The 21,964-nt window shown below is 40.8% G+C and overlaps 1 protein-coding gene across 1 annotated transcript in view; it reads right to left on the reverse strand.

Moving 5' to 3' along the window:
* The window catches only part of LOC140150471 (polyadenylate-binding protein 4-like), a 33,091-nt gene extending 15,138 nt beyond the window's left edge, over nt 1-17,953 (reverse strand). Inside the window, exons 1-3 of the mRNA XM_072172490.1 lie at nt 17,605-17,953; nt 1,103-1,296; nt 330-445 (exon numbers count right to left, since the gene is read on the reverse strand). Coding sequence (XP_072028591.1) covers nt 330-445; nt 1,103-1,296; nt 17,605-17,797 — 503 coding nt within the window. The 5' untranslated portion in view covers nt 17,798-17,953. The remainder of the gene's footprint in view (nt 1-329; nt 446-1,102; nt 1,297-17,604) is intronic.
* Nucleotides 17,954-21,964: the final 4,011 nt, after the last annotated feature.

The raw sequence follows: 21,964 nt of genomic DNA on the forward strand, positions 1-21,964 counted from the left end.
AAAAAACTTTGTTTATACGTTTTGTGTTATTCCCCTATTGGAAATCGATGTTGTGTCATATTTGCCCTGTTTTTAATTGTGAACTTGACTTACTCATTCTTTCATTTCTCTTGACAATTTTTCATTTGCCCACCCTATTCCTTTTAAAGGAATTTTTATCAATATATAACTAATTCTGTTTCTTTTCTGTGGAATGGGTGGAAAGGGTCTTTTATCCTGCTGTTCCATCACAACATGCTACTTTACATGTGAACAACACAAAAATATCTTTCGGATTCTTCCCTATTCTTTTTTTTAAAACAAAAGTTAGTTTAACATTGATTACTTACACTTTCTTTCCATTCAACAACATGCCATTCACTTTCACGATAGCTTTCTGTGCAGCTTCTTCTGTCTCAAAATGCACAAACCCGTAGCCTTTGGAGCCCTTCTCATCACAAGCAACCTGCAAAATTATTGTAAAGAAAAATGCAAATCTAGCTGAAATTTGTCCACATTCTTGTTGCAAATTACAAAAACACATTTTAATAAAGTCATTACCAATGACTATAGTGTAACCCACCAGTTGAGTTCACCACTCACTTCAAAAGCCCACAACTGAAGGTAAAATTTCTGCAGGGGCCTACCACTTGAAACTTGTCCATGTATATTTTATACCCAGCTCTGCTAGCTTGAACCCTAAGCTGACCATTGATCCACTCACTTGGCTCAATTTCTGCTGCAGTTGTACACTATAGCCAAAATAATAAATTCTCGATCATGAGAGCCAACTTGGGAACGCAGTTATTTGCGCCGAGCGCATTACAAAGACCGGCGCTACGGGCGCAAACACAGCTTTTGAGAATTGACCAATCACACGGTCGTTGCTAGGCAAGGTCAAGGTTCAGTCATGCAGGTCGCGCGATCGTGTTATTCTATGAAAAATACGCTGACGCAGAAGGTACATCCTCTCATGATCGAGAATTTATTATTTTGGCTATAAAATTACACATTTCAACTTAAGATGTAATCAGAAAACAATGCCGAATTTTCTTTTTGTGTTCAACAAATTTCTGTTTACAAATTATTTCACGCTTGCTGCTTCATTTTTTCTTGTACTCACCTTACAAGACAGAATATTTCCAAAGGCTGAGAAGGTGTCATACATGGCTTTGTTGTCAATAGATTTGTCCAAGTTCTTAATGAACACATTGCCAACGCCAGATCGTCGAAGGGAGGGGTCACGTTGAGACCACATGATACGGATGGGTCGTCCTTTTAAGGCATCAAAGTTCATGGTATCTAGGGCACGTTCAGCTGGAAATGAATACAATAAATCAAAAGGGTATGTCATTGTTATGTATTATTTATATACCAAACACTAAACAGGAGACATACCATAGGGCTGTTGACTTCTTGAATTGAATCATCTCTGAATGATTATGACAAAATCCTTCAATTTCAGTTGATGAAATCATTAATTATTAGTCTAACAAAATGCATCTCTTTACGTATAAAGGGAATACTACACCCTGTGGTAAATTTGTGACTATTTTTGCATTTTTCTCAAAAAATAATAACACACTGGTAACAAAAGTTTTGTATTACTGGTCGCATGTCACAAATAGGTCACCCAAAAATGGAGCAGCCGTAACATGAAAATGCTTTCTTCACACTTCAAGTTAGGTTTATTCTAAAAGTATAATACCTATTGTAGAAAGTTTGGTGTCATTTTGTAGATAATTATGTTCTTTTTCAAATACAAAAAACCCCAACTCAATTGGACAAGTACTTTGAGATTTATACCTCAATATGTAAGATGTGTCAATGGAGCAGCCGGTTCGGGAGAGCCCCATAGGGTTATACACAAAATTGTGAAAATATGGCAAACTTCAAACCTTTGTATCTTGAAAAGTACAACTAGCATGGACCTCAAATTGCACATATATCATCTTGGATTGTAGATCTACCTCATATTACATCAACTGTAACAAAAGATGTAACCAATTAATTGCCTAATTAAATGCTAATTAAGACAGTTTTCCCTATATGTTACTGTATAAAGTGTGCATACTGTGCTCCGACATTTCTAAATCATGATTATCTCTTGCCCGAGTCACCCTGCTTATTAAAAAGAACACATTTGTTTAAGGAAATTTGATGAGGAATTCAATTATGCTATTAGTTTTAGTGCCAGAAATGGAGGAAAAAAGTTTTGATTGAAAAATGTCATAAAAATTGTGAAATTATTTTACAACTTTTGACCACCCTGTATGTTTAATGTAAGGGATACTAAACTCTTTCTTCCTAATTTGTTTGAAGGACCCATGCAATGTCTTTCTGAATCCATATTTATTTTGAACTACATAGCTTTTAGAAAAGGAAAAATATGGGGTTCACCATGACAATAAAGATGCTAATTTTGTTGTTGTTCCACCCTGTATATTTCTCACCCACCCTGTATTATGATGTTATGCTTTGTTGATTTGGCATCCTTGTAATATAAGCTTTCCAGAAATATATACTTATAATGGTCTAAAATGTATTCATTAAAAGTTGTGTTGAATTGAATCAAAATTGGTGACATTTTTCTCATTTTACATCATGTTAGTGTTACACAAAAGATGACCAATTCATGACATGCGACCTACTACACTTAAATTTCAGGGACTCAAGACAAGCGGTTTAGTAGGCCTATGATATGAAATGAGGTACATTCTAGCGGTACCTTATTTCTTATCATAAACAGGGCTGGAAAAAATGAAAATTTCCCTGGAAGATGATCAAAATTTCCCATCAAAAAGACAAATTTCCCTCCAAATTCTTACGTATTTCTTTGTAAGGCCCTTCGCACTTGATTATTAGTTTCCTGTTAAAAGATTTTGAAAAAGGGACGTGGTGACTTTTAATTATTAATTATCTTTTATTTTCTTTATTTAGTTTGAACTATTACAAGCAACTATTGACTCGTTTTGACTAGAGCGGGCATTTAATTATTTCACAACAATATGTGATTTTATAAATAAGTGAAGGTGGAGTTGTAGGCCTACTCTTTGTTCATCCATCATTTATATTGTTGATATTATTAAAGTCAGAAAATGGCAAGTAGAAGTAGTTGAAAGTTATTTTAAAGGAGAAAATTAGAAATATAACTAAAATAATTTATTATTTTGAGATTTTCAATTTTGGACGCGGGCGGTAAACAGGAAACTAATAATCAAGTGCGAAGGGCCTAAAGGAACTTAATTTCCCTCCAAACTTCCGAATTTCCAGGGAAGGAGCTTCCCACTTTCCACACTTTTTCCAGGCCTGATCATAAATAACAAACCGCTTGTCTTGGGTCACTGAAATTCCAGTGTAGTAATTGGATAAATGGCTCATTCTTGTATTATGGGGTCCAATGGTGTCCGGTTATGACCGACACATAATTTGACCTGAATTTTGAAAACTGTAATAGTCCCAAACAGAAATGTTTGGTAGACTCATAACCGGTGCGATCTTACCTTTCCGATGTTGATTAAGATACTTCTTGCATCGATCCCGAGATGCGGAAAACCAATAGTCATTTTGTCCCACATAAATGAATAAATAACAAAACCCCCGATCCCCGGTGGACTCACCAAAAGGTGACGTCACACCATATGATAAATCCCTTATCCGACTTGGGATCCCCTACCGGACCAAACTTGTAGGGGTGGCGGGGTCTGGGATAATCAACATCGAAAGGTAAGATCGCGACCGGTTATGAGTCTACCAAACATTTCTGTTTGGGACTAGACTCAGTACACCGGTCGATCTTACCGCTTTCGATGTTGATTAAGATACTTCTTGCATCAACATCTGAAAGATCGATCTAGCAAGTAACCGACGGATGGAGGTACAAGATTGGTCAGCATCTGATCAGGGATCGGGAGCGGGTAACGATGGTTTTCGCGAGGTCAGAAAATATTTTCCCCCAACGGTCGGGAAACAAAAAAGGCCACGCGATCACAGACATAAACCTCCTTACTTAATAAGTTTGGTGGTTAAGAATAGCGACACTGGTTCTTACCATGCTGAGTATTCTGTATAGTCTGAAAACCTGGTACCCGTACACCACCGTAATATGATCGCCCGAACAATGTCCCGGTAAACCTCCCGCCCCGTCTCTGATTACTAACGTAAACGGAAGTATCGTAGAGAAGGGCGAAGGTGGCTTCCGGGACACCGCCTGCTAGATCTCCTCAAGGGACAACCGAACGGTATACCCAAGATGATGAGATAGCTCGTGTCGAGTGGGTCGTGGGGACGCGAAACCTTCGCGATCCCCGGACCCCATCAACACCTGGACCAGCCATTGCGACAGCGGCTGGACCGAAAGGCTCTGTAAGGGTGATGAATGCGGTCGTGAGTCCTCGCAAGGCTTGTGTTCGGAAGAAATAGTGCTGCAGCGCCTTATCGGACACCCCAGCCTATCTTTGGCTTCAGCCGAACCTTGCCCAACCCTGGGGATTGGAGAGGGACGAATGTCGGTATGCACCGCGCCCGTCCGTAGTCACGAGAACAGAGCGCCGAAACAGTGTCGCTCCAGTGTTTGTGAACACGGAAGCTAACCTCGAGACCGTGTGCAACTCAGCACCGCCGTCCCGAAGCCAACGCCAAACCGGAAAGCCATCTTGAGAGTTACGTATTTAAGCATCGCTTTTGACGGAAGGTCAAAAGGGTGACCCTTAAAGTAATCTAAGACTGTGTTGGGATCCCTTAGGAGGATCACTTTCCTTTTGGTAGACACTCGCTGAACATACCGTCGAGGCGTGAGACTAATAAGGTAACCATCGGCTATGATAGTCGACCCGCCTCGAAACCTCGGTGAATGGAGAGGACAGCTGACTTATAGCTGGCCCCAGTGGCCCGCTGAAGTCTTGCTTGGAACTTTTCTGTCAGAAACTCGGAACTAGCAGCACAGAGGTTTCTAGCGGGAGAGCTATTTGTCTCATTGCACCAAGCGTAGTATGGAGCCAGACTCTGGCTATACGCACGGAGGGTAGACTTCCGTCTAGCCCGGCGATGAGAAAAACAGCTTCTGATGAAAAGTATCCCTCCGCTGCGTGTTCCTGGTAAGGGCCATGCAGCTAACTGCAGGTGCTCTAGTGATAGACTGGGTACCTCCGCTCCGGGCATCCGGAGTAGATCTGGTACTGGGAGTGCCAGCGGCCTTGCCGCTAGCAGAATGACAATGCAGTCTTCCCACCCGATCTTGGCCACCACCCTCATGAGTAGTGAGATCGGAGGGACTGCATAAGCTGTCATCCTCCCCAGTCTATGGACAGAGCGCCCACGGTGAATGCTTGGGGTCCGCGACCCTTGAGCAGTACACCGGCAGTGGATGATTGCGATGAGATGCGAACAGATCTTTCGAGGGGTGGTACATCCCTTGAAGATCGCCTGAGCGACCGCGCGGAGTAAGGGACCATTCTGCTGGTCCCGACACCCTTCCTCGTGACAGATTGTGCGCGAGGATGCTGGTGACGCCCGCGATGTGTATCGCTCTCATCGTAATCTGCCTGAACTTGCACCACCCTATCAGGTGTCGTGCATGCAGGCTCAATCGTGGTGGCCCGGAGTCCCCTTGTCTGTTGGGGTAGGCTACCACGGTTGTGTTATCCGTCAGGACAACGGTATGTGATTCCACGATCACCTCCTCGTAAGCGAGGGAGGTTGATGTGAAACTCTGTCTCTATGGCCCCATAGGCCCGAGACGGAGTCTCGTGGATGTGGACCCCCAGCCCCGCTTTTGGCGCTATGGTCGTCACCACGTGACATACCGGGGTGCAGGAAACCTGACACCCTGGGTCAAATTGGGCTGATGGGTCCACCACCAGAGTTCCTCTCGCGCGATCTCCGACAACGGAACCGCGAGGGATATTGAGTGACGACTGGGCCTGCAAGCAGGCTAGAAGGTGTAGTTGGGTAAGCCTAACGTAGAAACGGCAGTACAGTACGAGGTCTACCATACTGGCCATTAGGCCTACCACCTTCATCCATGCCACAGCGGGTTTTGCCCGAGACTCGGCCAAGAGTCAGGCACACCGCACCATGTTCGTCGCCCGCTCGGGTGGGAGCACCGCGAACCCCTCCGTGAGGGTGATCTGGGCCCCTACAAATAGTGGTGTCTGCGTCGGGACCACGCTGGACTTTTTGAGCTGATCAAAAATCCAGGGTCCCGCACCCCACGGACTATCAACCCCATGAGACCCGTAGTCTTCAGTGGAGTGCGTCCGTATATGAGCCAAACGTCCAGGTAGCAACTGATGTTGACACCCCTGTGCTTCAGGTACGCTGCCACCGCTCTGACCAAGAGTGTTAAACACCCTGGGAGAGATGGACAGGCCGGATGGGCCGGTATCAAAACTGGTAATTTTGATCCTGTACCTAGAAGCGCAGATGCCTCCGATCTTGAGAGGCGATTGGCATATGCAGATAGGCGTCCGAGAGATCTAGCGATGTTGTTCCCATGCCCCTGATGGGGCAGGCTAGCACCGAGGCGAGAGTCCCCATTCTGAACCTCTTGGGCCTGAAGAACGTGTTCAACAGCCTGCGGTTCCGGATGGGGCTCCGTCGCCTGGGTCTTCCTTGGAGCCAATGGCTCCAAGATCACCCGTAGAACGGGGGTAGACCGGGACAATCGCCCGCTCGTGAGAAGCTGTGTGATCCCTGTCAGTAGTGCCCGACGCTGGGGGCCGTCTGACGGCACTACTGTGGACCTCTGAAATGTGCAGACGAATGTGGGGAGACTGGGTTGCCAGTCTGTAACCCCCACTCACCACTGACCATACCCAGGCGCTCAAAGAGATGGTTTCCCACCTCTGGGTGAAAGCCATAAGCGGTCGCCCACTGGGAGATCCCCTGTGGAAAAACGCTGAGCCCCCAGGAATGCTCTGCCTAGCTTCCCTTGGAAGAGCGCTTGCTCTTCTTCGGGCTTGCCAGCTGTTCCTGTGCTACCCTTGCGCCTCCCAGAAATGGGTGCTGCAGAGGTAGTGGGCTCGGGTACTGTTGGTGGTGCACGGCCTGCTGAAGTCGGAGCTCCTACCCATGGTAAGGGCAGTTTCCGACCTCTTCAGAGTGCTCCCGTTGGTAGCTTCTTTGCACGGTCCTCCACCGTAGCGCAGAAGCATCCAAAGAGAAAAAGGACCCTGCCTTTCCATCGCTGAGCGATTGGAGTGGCAGGCCCCTCCCCGGGCGCTGAGTGGACACCCTATGGGCTAGGCCCATGGAGCTCTCGTTGAGGCTAGCTGTTAGCACCGCTAATAGGCTCACCTCGCGGAAGAGCTCAGATGTTGTCTGAGCGTGATACGCTTGACGACATCTGGGTCCCTCTCGGATCCCCTCAGGTAGGTCCCGTGGTCCTCCGCGTTACACGCAGAGGAAGCGTGCAAGCACGCTGGCGCCATAGCTCTACTGAGCTCGACAGCCCCACGATATCTACCCGTGAGGTTTGCCGGGAATGAGAGTGCAGGCGCCCCTGTGAGGAAGCAGCAGCTGAGCATCCTACTGAAAGGATCCCTGGTCCTCCTCCATGGACTCCCCCTTAGGGGGTGTCCGGAGGAAGATCAGTGCTGTTGCTCCCCTCGCTGGGCAGCGGGGAAGGAGATTGTAGTGATGTCACTACCGGACTCAGCTTCCGACTCCTTTCCCTCGCCCACAGTATCCGTAGCATGCTCCGATGATGACGGTAACTGAGGACGGCATCTGAAAGCGGGTAAGAAGGCATAACCACTGTGTGGCTCGCCGACTACCTGCCAGCAGAAGAGGGAGTACTCCCGCAAGACCCTGAGGTATCCGCCATGGCACCACTGGGTCCGCGATGCTCTCGCAGCCGCCGTCCTAGCGCTTAGCAGCACGGGCCTACCCTGATCAAGATCTGGGTTAGCCCCATGCCGGCTGGCCTGGTCAACAGCTGATGTTGGTACTGCGTGGCCATCGCTGGCGACACTTGCCACGGTGCTAGGCGCGTGGAAGAAACACCCTGCGGCGGGTACCACGGGCATACCCAGCCGGCAGCTGACCCTGAAAGGATCCGCCACCAGGGTAACCCCATGGTACTGCAGTACCAGCACCGCCTCCCCTTGTTGCCACAGAGACTGTGGCGACTAAAGCGGTGCTGCGGTACCGGTGCGGTATCAGCGTGGGTACCCGTGAGGGTTCCCAACTGTGGACCGCTGTACCCTCGCCACACTGCGTTCCCTGTTTGGGGGATCAAGCTGTGTGCTGGCGTGGTACCGGCGCGGTACTAGCATGGGTACCCGTGAGGGTTCCCGGTTGTGTACCGCTGTATGCGTGGTTCCAGCGTAGGTGCCCGTGAGGGCTCCCGGCTGTGTACCACTGTACCCATGCCTCACTGCGTTCCCCGCAAGGATCAAGCCGCAGTGTATGGGTACCCGCTATACCGGCTGTCCCTTGGCTAGAGGGAGCTTGCCTAGTACCACGGGTAGCTGAGCGTGCATACCCCGATCAATCACCTCGCCACCTGAATAGGCAGCGCCAATCAATGGAGCTATGCCCTGTTGATTTGACAGTGATCGATCAAGAGAGGGTAATTGACCCATTGACGGTAATGGATCACCCACGCCCGCTGGCTCTTTGTTGGTTGTTGATCAGCTAGGCTGTTCAAGCTACTTACTGTACCCTCTAGAGCTTCGCCTAAGGTCGCTGTGTGTGGCGGACCACTCACGGCAGCTATGGGCGGGTGCATAGCGGCTACCACTGAAGTCAAGCCGTAGCTCGCCTTTGTAGCTGCCACCGAATGCACCTGGGTCGCTGTCCCGTGAGAGACTGCGAGCCCAACCCCTGAATAATCGCCAGCCAGTCCCTGTGGACAGCCAGCAGCTATTCTAGGGCCCAGGGTATCACTCGGCGGTCCCGCCATGGAACGCTGCCGTGTGACAACCCCAGTTGGTTCTGCTAAGACTACACCCACAGCGTTAGCGGTATCGCTCTCTGCTGAACCCATGCATGCTAGGGTTCAACCCAGGCAAGCCCGGGGTACCCTTGCATGCTGCCCGTCGCTGGCTACTACGGTGGCTGTTTGAGCCCGTAGATATGCCTGCAACAGACGGGTGTCCTCCTGCTAAAAACCCGTGAGGATTTTCGCTAGAGGACTGGTATCCTCCTGCTACAAAACCCGCTAGGGTTTTCGCTGGTGGTTACCGCTCTGCTGCCTGCTACTTTGCTCCGACGTATAGTCAGTGCTTTCGCTGGCTGCTGAGCCTTTGGACGCGCTTAGCAGTCCCGAAGGAACCGCCTGCTTGTCCGGGGACCGGAGCCCCCTTAAGCAGACCTGCCATGACCCATAGGGGCTGTCACAGCAGAATCTACCGATCGACTGGTATCCTCCTGCTGCAAAACCCGCTAGGGTTTTCGCTGGTGGTTACCGCTCTGCTGCCTGCTACTTTGCTCCGACGTATAGTCAGTGCTTTCGCTGGCTGCTGAGCCTTTGGACGCGCTTAGCAGTCCTCGAAGGAACCGCTTGCTTGTCCGGGGACCGGCGGCTCCTTAAGCCGACCTGCCATGACCCATAGGGGCTGTCACAGCAGAATCCACCGTATCGACCTTACCAGTGCCCTTGGTAGATTTCTTCTTCGTCTTATGGCGATGACGGAGCCTATCCCAATCGTCAAGCTGGAACTCGGAGAGTCCTAAGCAAAAGAAAGACATCTAGAAGATCGTGAGCACTCCTGTGGGGGAAACAGAGCGGGTGTGGGTCCCGCTCCGTCACCAGGGAAGGGCAAGCCCGACAGGGCCGAGGCGAAGCGAGGAGAAAAGGGAGGGGGGGGCACTACCCCCCCCCCCCAACACGCGACTCAAGCCCAGTAAGCAAACCTGAGCACGGAGGCTGGTCGCTAACGTTAGTGGTAAAGTAAGGACTGGCTAACTTTATTACTAAAATGTCAGACGGGTCCCTACCAATCCCCACCGTATGAATATCTGATTAACTCGTCTATATTGGACGGTAATGAAGACATAACGATAGAGTAATCACCCTAACATAGCAACAATAACCTACCGTACATGAAATACAATGTGTATGTACAAACATCTATTGTAACTTACAGGCTGCAATGGTTGTTTTACGTGGGAAACAAAATGAATGGCGCCAACGAGCGGCCATTTTGAATTGCTCGTGTGTCCCGGATACAAACGGAGGCACGATATGTAGCTAAGTTTTGGATCGCTTTTTGTCACTTTTTCGCCAGAAAATGCCGTCAAAACTATCCTCAGTCGAACAATACCGGTTTGGTTTTACCTAAGGTGTGAAACTACAACCGTATATCTCGCCTTTGGTCGAGAAATTGATACACAGTGCTATGAACAATCGATAGGCACGCCTGTGTCAGTCGGAGACCAAGGAGGATAAGGGACGATCATATGGTGTGACGTCACCTTTTGGGTGAGTCCACCGGGGATCGGGGTTTTTGTTATTTATTCATTTATGTGGGACAAAATGACTATTGGTTTTTCCGCATCTCGGGATCGATGCAAGAAGTATCTTAATCAACATCGGAAACGGTAAGATCGACCGGTGTACTGAGTCCAGGTATTTGGCCTATTTGTAATTTTTTATACAAAACAAGTGGGTTATTACTAAAAACTTTCAAAAAAGAAATTGTTAACAGCTATTTTTAATTTTTATTACATGTAAGGTCTCGAAAATCATGGACACCACTTGTGACAAAAAAGATCATCTACATCTGGTTGCCTGTTAGTTTCATTTATATATGACCATTGCTTATTTTTTTTGGTCTTATTGAGTGAATAGGATGTATACTAAAATTGTATTATGAAAGAAATGTTAGCGACAAAACATCTGTTAACAAAGACAGCGCTTACATAAAGTACATATTTTGGTGTCCGCGTATATGCATAGCGTTATGACCGACATGTAAAAATGCAAAATGTGCTATATTTTTTGAAAATGGGGTAATTTGTAAACAACAAATACTTCAAATGATATATTATGACATGTTTAAATATATGACTGACAAATGGAAATTGCAAAATAAGTTGAATTAAAGTTAAAGCTGGATATTGTACGACAAACTGGACACCGAGTTATGACCGACACATGAAAATGAATAATATGTCATAATTTTTAAAAATTGGGTATCTGATAAACAATGAATACTTAAAACAACAGTGTGATATGTTTAGATAAATTTGCAGGTCAAATACACTTTTCAAAGTATGACATAATTACAGATAGCTTGTTATTGTCAGTCATAACTGGACACCAAATATTTTGGTGTCCAGTTATGCGTGACACCACTGGGCACCTTAAATTCTCTCATGTGCACAAAATTGATGTTATAGAAAGTCATCCACTTATCTATTATGCCACACTTGTGCTGGCCCCACATAAAAATGGCAACTTTTAATCTAAACTGACAGAAATTGTACAAAACAGGCCCAATAATTAACTTTTGGGTCAATTTTTGACCATGTATTTTGACCAAAATGCAAATATGCTGTTTTGAAGGTTACAGCAACTTCTTATAATTCTAATGAGTCATTCCAGCCCAGTTCAATAATTTTGGCACCATACCTCTTAGATTTTGCTCAAATTTGGTATAAAGGTGCATTCAAGTTTAACTAAGATAAGTCCGAAAGGAAAAATTCTAATTCACTTGCGTTTTCTACTTCTGGCTCGTCAAAGATCGTCCGTCAAGGCCAAAAATGGGGCTTTTCTATGTTAAAGAAAATGCAAAGGCACTTTGAATGTGCTATATCTGCTTACTTCTACAGCCTATGACCTTCTTTTTTGGTGGATTGGTAAAACTGGTGATTGACATGATGAAGAAAAAACAACGAGCTCTGTCATTGCTTTTGTTTATATTTTACGGGGGGCCAAACTTGGCCCCCTGAAAAGTCTCAAAGTTTGACATGTCATTTTTAGAGGCCCAGGGTGATAAAAATAAAGACCAATATTAGTGTATATTTGATGTAGTTGCATTCTTTAGTTGCCCATGGCAAGATTCAGGCACATTTGAAATTTTTTTGTGACCCCCATAGTCGGACAGGGGCCCCCCAATATCGCTCCAGCCCATTTTTTGACCAAAATGAACCATTTTCAATGGGGGGAAAATGCAATGTGGGATAGGTGGTAGATTTTTTAAAACTAGATATTCTTAATCTATGGGACTCAATATTATTAAGGAATCAAAAACTTTTCTAGGGTCTTGCATCATTAGATATGAAATCGCACACTCAAAATGGGCTTAGAGACCGAGAATTAGACCATTTTATCATTGTTTATCATGGCTCGGAACATAAAGCCATTTAATTTGAACAACTAGCCACAATGAAAGGTGACTAGGTGTTGCTGAATAGCATTTTTGTGTTGTATGTTGATCATATAAATAGAGTAAAAGGATTGGATGCTTGGGGTACTTACATTTTTAGATTGGCCTCCTTAATTAGGCTCAAAATCCTCGCACGCCCAAAATGGCCCAATTATCATGAACTCGGAACAATATGTCTTTTCCTCTCAGCCACCATGTAAAAACAAGTATGAATAAGTATTGCTAAATGGCATATGGGCTATTTCATTATAAATGACACGTTCACAAAAATGGCTTTTATCATATCTGGTTGATATAATTAGGGTGATAATGCAGTGTTATTAACTTAATTCTAAGTATGCCACAAACTACAAGCTACATGAGCATTTTTACAGAATTCTGTCTATTTTTGTATAAAAAAATTGCCAAAAGGTACATTTTTAACCCAATTTTGGAGTCCCATTTCATTTTGCCCATGTATTCTGAATAAATTCTTTGAAAAATTAGGTACATTCTATGGCAATGTGCTTGTTGCAATGAAAATATGATATGTGTGGAACATCATGCAAGTTGAATGGTGAAAATTGGTGCAAAAATGTTAAAATTCAGAGATTCTTGCAAAATTGGCATTTTATGTTAAATAAAAAAAATGAGTGTCCTCTCCAATTCATGCCTCCATTTTTGTTAACATTAAAGAGGAAATATAAACCCTTACCCTACCTGTATAATCTGTGTTATATTACCAATTGATGGGACAGGGCACTGATTGAGGAATTCATTTATTTTACATACAGTAGACCACTTGTTCTTGATACCACAGTTCGCGTTAAAAATTTGTCCTCTCCAGAACTGAAGTTAATTACTAATTGTTGAAATAAGAAGGATTATATCATAGAATGTGAAATTTGTAGAGGAAGAGTGGTCTTCCTTCTACCAAGGTGGCACATGATTTGGTATTTGTTGCATTTTGCAAGCCTGTATCCACGATTCTGTTTGCAATTTAACAAATGTCCTCTCCAGCACAATTATGTCATTTCCATGAATTGGTAAACAAACTAAAAAATAAAAATTTCAAAGAGCCAAACCCACAAGAAATTTTTGCATTTTATTGCAAATTATGCTTACAAACCACTTTAGTGTTCAAATTATTGTCCAGTTGTTGAGAACACATATGATATTATTCTGCATTGAACTTCGGTTAGCTAAAAATTGCAATATTCCTAATTTAACCAGAATATTAACCCTGTTTGTAGTGGATTTTAAATGCTGGGGATCTTTTATGCAATAATATTGATGCAATAATATTGATGCAGCTATTTCTAAAGTTAAAGTATGCTTTATTATGTGTTAAAAAATGTGTCCTATCCAGAACAAATGACACAGGAGGGTCTTTTTATTTTAGGTTTTCCATGACTAGTACAACAGATTGACGCAGAATACTCACTTATGCATCAGTGTAGCTATTGGGCAGGACAAAATGACTATTTCATGAATTTTTCATGTGAAGATAAAGTTTATCCTTAAAATATGTAGTAATTTTGCACCATTTATCTGGATTAGTATCAATTTACTAATTGTTTTATATTGAAACTGGCATATTTAAGACACTGAAGTGTAAAGGAACATACAACAATTATTACAGACTAAATATGAATAAGTATGAACCCAATGTTGGTTACATATACTCTTTCAAAGTTGTGTATTAAATTGTTTAAAAAATGTCCCTCCAGACAGCAGCTATGTTTTACACAGCAAAAATTCAATTTAATTTTTTTAATGGTTCCTGAGGGTTTGACGCTCTAATATTTTGAGAATTATTGACACACCATCTGAACTTTGAAATGATAATGAATTTGCATGAAATAAATGAGTTTGAATTTTGACCCCTTTTGGGACTCAATGTTGTCATTTATAATGAAATAGCCCATATTATGGTGTTATATAGATCAAATAAATATAACATATAGGATGGGATGTATTGGAATACTTAAATTCTGAGTTTGGACCCCCTAAAATGGGCCTAAATCCCACAAATCGTCCACTTGATACAAACTCTGAACTAAAACTCACTTTCATTATGCTACTTCTGAAAAACATGGATGACTAGGTATTGCTAAATAGCATTTTTGTGGTTTTACATAGATCAAATAAATATAACAAAACAGATTTTATGTCTTGGGATACTTAAATTCTGAGTTTGAACCCCCTAAAATGGGCCTAAATAGGCGAAATTCCACAAAATGGCCTTTTTTTGGATTTAGGCCTATTTTAGGGTGGTCCAAACTCAGAATTTAAGTATCCCAAGACATCCAATCCTTTTTATTACATTTATTTGATCTATATAAACCAACAAAATTGCTATTTGGCAACACCCAGTCATCCATGTTTTTGAGCAGCGGCTTATTAAAAGTGGGTTTTAGTTCCGAGATTGTATAAAATGGGTAATTTGTGGTATTTAGGCCTATTTCAGGGGGTCCAAAAAACTCAAGAATTTAAGTATCCCAAGACATCCAGTCCTTTTTGTTAAATTTATTTTTTAATCTAAACCACAATAATGCTATTTAGCAACACCTAGTCATCCATGTTTTTCAGAAGCGGCTTGTTGAAAGTGGCTTTTAAGCTCTTTTAGTTCTGAGATTGTTACAAAATGGGCGATTTATGGGATTTCTACCCTTTTTAGGGGGTCTAAATTCAGAATTTAAGTATCCCAAGACATCCCATCCTTTATATTATCTTTATTTGATCTATATAAAACCATAATATGCCATTTAGCAGTACTTATTCATACTTGTTTTACATGGTGGCTGAGAGGAAAAGACATATTGTTCCGAGTTCATGATATTGGGCCATTTTGGGGCGTGCGCAGGATTTTGAGCCTAATTAAGGGAGGCCAATCTAAAAATGTAAGTACCCTTAAGCATCCAATCCTTTTTACTCTATTTGTATGATCAACATACAACACAAACATGCTATTCAGCAACACCTAGTCACCTTTCATTGTGACTAGTTGTTCAAATTAAATGGCTTTATGTTCCGAGCCATGATAAAATGGTATAATTCTCGGTCTCTAAGCCCATTTTGAGTGTGCGATTTCATATCTAATGATGCAAGACCCTAGAAAAGTTTTTGATTCCTTAATAATATTGAGTCCCATAGATTAAGAATATCTAGTTTAAAAAAATCTACCACCTATCCCACATTGCATTTTCCCCCCTTGAAAATGGTTCATTTTGGTCAAAAAATGGGCTGGAGCGATATTGGGGGGCCCATGTCCGACTATGGGGGTCACAAAAAAGTTTCAAATGTGCCTGAATCTTTCCATGGGCAACTAAAGAATGCAACTACATCAAATATACACTAATATTGGTCTTTATTTAATCACCCTGGGCCTCTAAAAATGACATGTCAAACTTTGAGACTTTTCTGGGGGCCAAGTTTGGCCCCCCGTAAAATATAAACAAAAGCAATGACAGAGCTCGTTGTTTTTTCTTCATCATGTCAATCACCAGTTTTACCAATCCACCAAAAAAGAAGGTCATAGGCTGTAGAAGTAAGCAGATATAGCACATTCAAAGTGCCTTTGCATTTTCTTTAACATAGAAAAGCCCCATTTTTGGCCTTGACGGACGATCTTTGACGAGCCAGAAGTAGAAAACGCAAGTGAATTAGAATTTTTCCTTTCGGACTTATCTTAGTTAAACTTGAATACACCTTTATACCGAATTTGAGCAAAATCTAAGAGGTATGGTGCCAAAATTATTGAACTGGGCTGGAATGACTCTAATGTTATTTTATTTTTACATTATAAAAGCTCCTAAACCACATTTAACTTTCAACTTTTTAGCCATTTTGGCATTTATATTTTTGTTTAGCAGGGGTTAAAACATGTTTGGTGTCCCGTTATATGACATTTTAGAGTGATTTCTCCACAGTTATGTGCTTCATTACAGATTTCTGGGCAATCATCGCTGAAAATATTTTGCAGATTTTGAAAGAGTATATAATTCCACTCAATTTAAGCTAACTTTTGACATTAATATTCAATTTTGAAAATTTGACTGTATGTCACACCATTGGACCCCATAATATAGGTATCCCAGGTGAATTCAAATTTGCCATCAAACTGCATCATTTTATATATCAAATTAAAGCCCTTGAGCTAAGAAAGCCAACACTGAAAACCTTTTTGTCATAGCACTTTCCGTAGCAAAGTTACATCTTGTCAAAGATTGACTTTCATCAAAAAGATTCTGCTAGCAAAATTCCCCAAAACAGCATTACGGGGGTGTTTCTAGATCTTAGTCTCATGACGATAGCACTTTTTTTTAATGGAACTGCTATCAAAATCTCTCTGAAATTCCATGTGCGAGTCTCTCATCACCAAAATAAATCATATATTTGGGACAAGTGAAGTATAGACAACATATTATTTATGAAGGTTTCTTTCTTAAAAAGCTTCTTTTAAATTTCAATGTAAATTTGTATTGCCGGTTTAGGCCATTTTGACTGACTAGCAAATGTGTTAACTGAGGTTTCCCTGTGATACCTACATAATACAAGAATGAGCCAAATATACATAACTTTTGTGAGTTTTGTCACCAGTGTTTTATTAGTTTTTGAGAAAAATGCAAAAATGGACACAAATTTATCGAGGGGTGTAGTACCCCCTTACGCTTTTTTTAAAATTCCAAAACCAGTTCATGTAGAAAGTTGTACGTCTAACATCTTCGACGCATTTTACCATCCACGTGTTAAGTTTCGCTTTGCCAATGCCATGCTTGTTCTTGTTTGCACTTTGACAATAAAATCGCGCAGATAGCGAATTTATACACGCTTAGTACGCTACATGGACGCAACACACATTCCAGCTTGGCCATGAATACTTAATTTACCTGTACAATTTTAATATTTACATGTGCACACTTTGTGAATTCAGACTTCAGTTAAAACTTGACTTCTTTCAATTTCATTCATGTCTTTTCTGCACCGCAACATGGCAACTGATGCAAGTGCAGTGTCCCGTGACCTGATTATTGACTGAAAACACATATTGAATGTATGTGGTTCATGATCACCAGTGTTTACTCTCTCTGGAAATTGGGTGCGCCAAATGAAACATTTTCTTCCCGAATTGGCCCAATTTTGGCTCAGTAATTCCCCAAATTCACTAATTGTAATACAGCATTACAAATTTTTGTGAGACAAAAATAATTTTCACTGGGCCAAAATTGAGACATACGACCTCTGAGTAAACACTGATGATCACGCATCTGTGGTTGAGTTGAGCACATGAGCATGTTGAGTGACTTACCATCTGCCGGTTGCTGGAAGTTCACGTATGCGTAGCCCAAAGACCGACGAGTGATCATATCACGACACACCCGAATGGACAAAATCGGGCCAGCCGATGAGAACTTCTCAAACAACATAGCTTCTGTAACATCATTGTGAAGATCCCCAACATAGAGGGAAGCCATAGGGTAGTTTGGACCAGCCGGATTCATGATGACTTCGTTGACTTATTTCGCAATGCACAACGTGTGAGGAAGTTTCAATATGGTAGCCTTTTATGGAAGACGTCGACGCGATGTGAAGCTGAAAAATATGCCCGATTGCCACTTGTCGTTTCACAAACACAATTTTTTAGGTTTTTAAATTTTATATTTTTTGTTTATTTTTACTATAAACTTAACACAAAAGTGTGTTTTTTAACGGCGTGTGACGAAGTTTTAAAAGGCAACGACACAACAACCGTGCTTTTCAGTGCTTGCAAAGGAGAGCAGAGAGAGAATCCACTGATCGATTGATCAGATCAACGAGATTGGTGTATCGAATAATATTCTTCCGCGTCAAAGTTTGTGAAAATAAGCAACAATATAATAAGTTTAATTAAGATTTATTCAATATTCATTCAAAAAAGTGTCTTATATTATTCAGTGACAAATTTTTCGTATTTGCAACTGATAAATTACTTAGATTTGAAGAACTATTTGTCTAATTGATTGGAGACACGTGCCATTCTTTGTAATGCGGTTTTCATTTAGCCTCGTTTTCAGTTACAAATTACCGTTCACAAAAATTATTTTGTACACGGTCAATTTCCTCTACACTCGATACACACTGGTACCACATGAAGGCCATAACGTAAATTTCGGCCGTAAAGTCGTTGTAGAAGTGATGTATTAAATCGGATAGGTCCATGCAGTGATCCCAGACCCAGTGTAAAAAAATATAATTGCTTAGGCTAAAAGTGAAGGATACCGTAAAATGGGGTACGGTACCGGTAACTTTTCAGAGTTTTTAAACCACTTAGGCCTATTCCAAATAAAACCAATTATATTCCTAATTAGGCCTATCTCTTTTTTTTAATGACATTAGGGACCGTTCACAAACACTTGTAAGGGGGGGCCTGATGCAAAAAGGGGGGCCTGACAATTTTTGACCCCGAAGAATGAAAGAAAGGATGAAAGAAAGAAATACATAATGCTTTACCTCACTTGTTCGGCTCAAAATTAAAAGGTGGCATATCTGACAGTAAAAGCTAACATTTTATGGAAAATAAATGCTAATCTATTTTTACAGAAATGTTATAATATGGCTTAAATAAAGAAAGAAAGAAAGAAAGAAGTAAAGAAAGAAAGAAAGAAAGAAAGAAGTAAAGAAAGAAAGAAAGAAAGAAAGAAAGAAAGAAGTAAAGAAAGAAAGAGAAAGAACAAAGAACTTGAAAATGAAAGAACTAAAAAAGGTTGTATTACGCAAACTGAAAAGTTTAAAAAAAAACCAACTCAGCTTCGTTGCTAAGAATATCTTTGGCAAAGCAGAGGCAATAATGGTAACACCTCAACCGCGTAATTGAGCTGGCAACGTCGATACCAATCGCCATGATTATCATCTCCCCGTTGCAAGAGCTTAATTTATACTCCATCGCTGAGCGACGAGCGATTGGTATTTGACCAATGAAGTAGTGCGCTTTTCCCAACGCAACAAAAAGCGCTCCAGCTCATTGGCTAAAAAGCAATCGCTATCGCTCAGCGATGCAGTATAAATTTAGCTTAACAGTCCCTGTTTACTCAGCTAGCAAAATCAGCTTTAAAAGGGCATTTCGTGATCCACAGTATCATCCCCCAACTTTTCTCAAAAAAAGTTGAGATTTTTATACCACTAGAAACTTCTGGCTACATAACGGTTATAATGTACAAAAAAATTCTTGCAGATAAATTCATTTTGCAAAAATATCGTGAAATTTGAACTACGGTCGCAAACGCAAAATCGGAATCAACTGAAATTTTGGGAATAAGCTTTTTTCGTGGATATCTATTGACAAATGTCATGAACTAGAAATAGTAAGAAAGAAAGGAATTAATGAAATTTAAACAGTTTATTAATTTTAATTATTTTAGTAATTGATTAATTGATATCAACTATTTAATAGAGAATGGATAAAGTGATAATTAAGTGATTAATTTAGTAAACTAACTAATGTAAATAATTAATTGAATGATTAATAACGAAAGAAAGGAAAAACTAATGGATGAATTAATCAAATAAATAATTTTATTTGTTTATTTATTTCCTTTTTCTTAATTATATAATAAATAAATAAATAAATAAATAAATAAATAAAGGAAAGAGAAGAATGCATGCATGAATGGAAAAAAATGTATGAATGAATGAATGAATGAATATACAAATGAATCAATCAAATCAAATTTATTTCCATGTCATATTACAAACATAAATACATGTAAGTCATTATAGTGGTTACAAAGTATGATTTGAACATACTAAAAGTTTTAAAAGTTTTGGCATCAGGAGAAAGATTATTCCATTGAATGGGACCGGTGGTTCTGACACCTTTAGATGAAAAGGTGGTTTTATTTCTAGCCAGTTGGTAATTATTGATATAATTATCTTGTACTGTAATTGTGAATGTTTTGCATTAAATTGAATTAGCTACTGAATATAGATAGAAGCAGTCCCATGGATTACTAGTACTTATACGTAAATACACATAGATAAAATGTGTATCCTGTATTTTGACAACCTTGAGATCTTTAAAAAGAGGACTGGAATGAAATCTATAGTGAGACAGAGTTATAATTTCTACTAACAGCTCTTTTTAGAAGTTTACATACTTTGTCTAAATAGATATTGTGAGTTACCTCAAGCCAAAATACCGTAAGAAATATAAGATTGTATTAAAGAGTTATAAATACATAAAAGATTACTTTGGACACAAAATATTTATCTACTTCAATTTAATGCAAAACATTCACAATTACAGTACAAGATAATAATATCAATAATTACCATGATTACGGACTGGCTATAAATAAAACCGCTTTTTCATCTAAAGGTGTCAGAACCACTGGACCATTCATAAACTTTTCAAAACTTTTAAAACTCAATAGTATATATGTTCACATCAAACTTATACTGTGGTCAAAAGGGTAACAATCTTTTTGTTTTTGACCCCTGACCCACTTGCCATTCCAGCCAATCCCTTTAATCAAGTGAGCATATATCTTTAGGTTGTGTTTCGAGCCAAATCATGTTTCTATATTTTACATTTTCAACTGTTAAAGACATGTCATGTCAGTAACATTATCAATAAAAAGACACACTCAAATGACTACCATAAACACAATTTTAATTTATGAGGTTAAGTATTTTTAAATACAGTACATCTTTGATGAATTTAGAATATGCCATATTAAAATATAGAAATTTAGAATATGGATATTAAAACAACCATATTCAGAATTACGTTAAACAACAATATCTATTGCATATGCAAATTCGTCTAAGAGGCACTGTACTCAATTACCAAAATACGATACATAACAATTATCTCTCGCATATTCTAAATTCATCAAAGACACACTGTACTCAATTACCAGATTACGTTAAACAAGAATATCTATTGCATATGCAAATTTGTCTACCATATACGATACATAACAATATTGTTTTGCTTGCATATTCTAAATTCAACAAAGATACACTGTACTCAAATACCATAATTATTAGGTTAAACAACAATATCTATTACATATGCAAATTTGTCTAAGAGGCACTGTACTCAATTCAATACCATATACGATACATAACAATTATATCCCTCGCATATTCTAAATTCATCAAATATGCACTGTACTCAATTACCAGATTACGTTAAACAAGAATATCTATTACATATGCAAAGTTCGCCTAAGCTGCAATGTACTCATTACCATATTACATACTATTGTATATGTAAAGTTCGCCTAAGATGCACTGTATTCAATTACCATACTACGATACATAACAATATTTCTTACATACACAAGATACGCTGTACTCAATTACCATTATTACGATATATAACAATATATCTTACATATATCTAAGATACACAATATCGATTATCATATTACGATACATAATAATATCTCTTGCATATTCAAAATTCATCACAGTGTCATCGCCCCGATATCTTCATGGCAGAAATCACCATAGTAGGTTGAATCCACAGCCACGCATGGTCATTTTGTTCCGACCTGTATAATAGTTTTGGGACGCATAATTGGCCGAGGGACATCCGACTAAGGCTATTGACAATAGTCTGGTGACTGACCACTGTACGGACAGTGAGCATACGTCATGAGGTCATCTGCTTTTAGACTGCCTCC

The sequence above is a fragment of the Amphiura filiformis genome, chromosome 4 (assembly GCF_039555335.1).
Source record: "Amphiura filiformis chromosome 4, Afil_fr2py, whole genome shotgun sequence".
NCBI lineage: Eukaryota > Metazoa > Echinodermata > Ophiuroidea > Amphilepidida > Amphiuridae > Amphiura > Amphiura filiformis.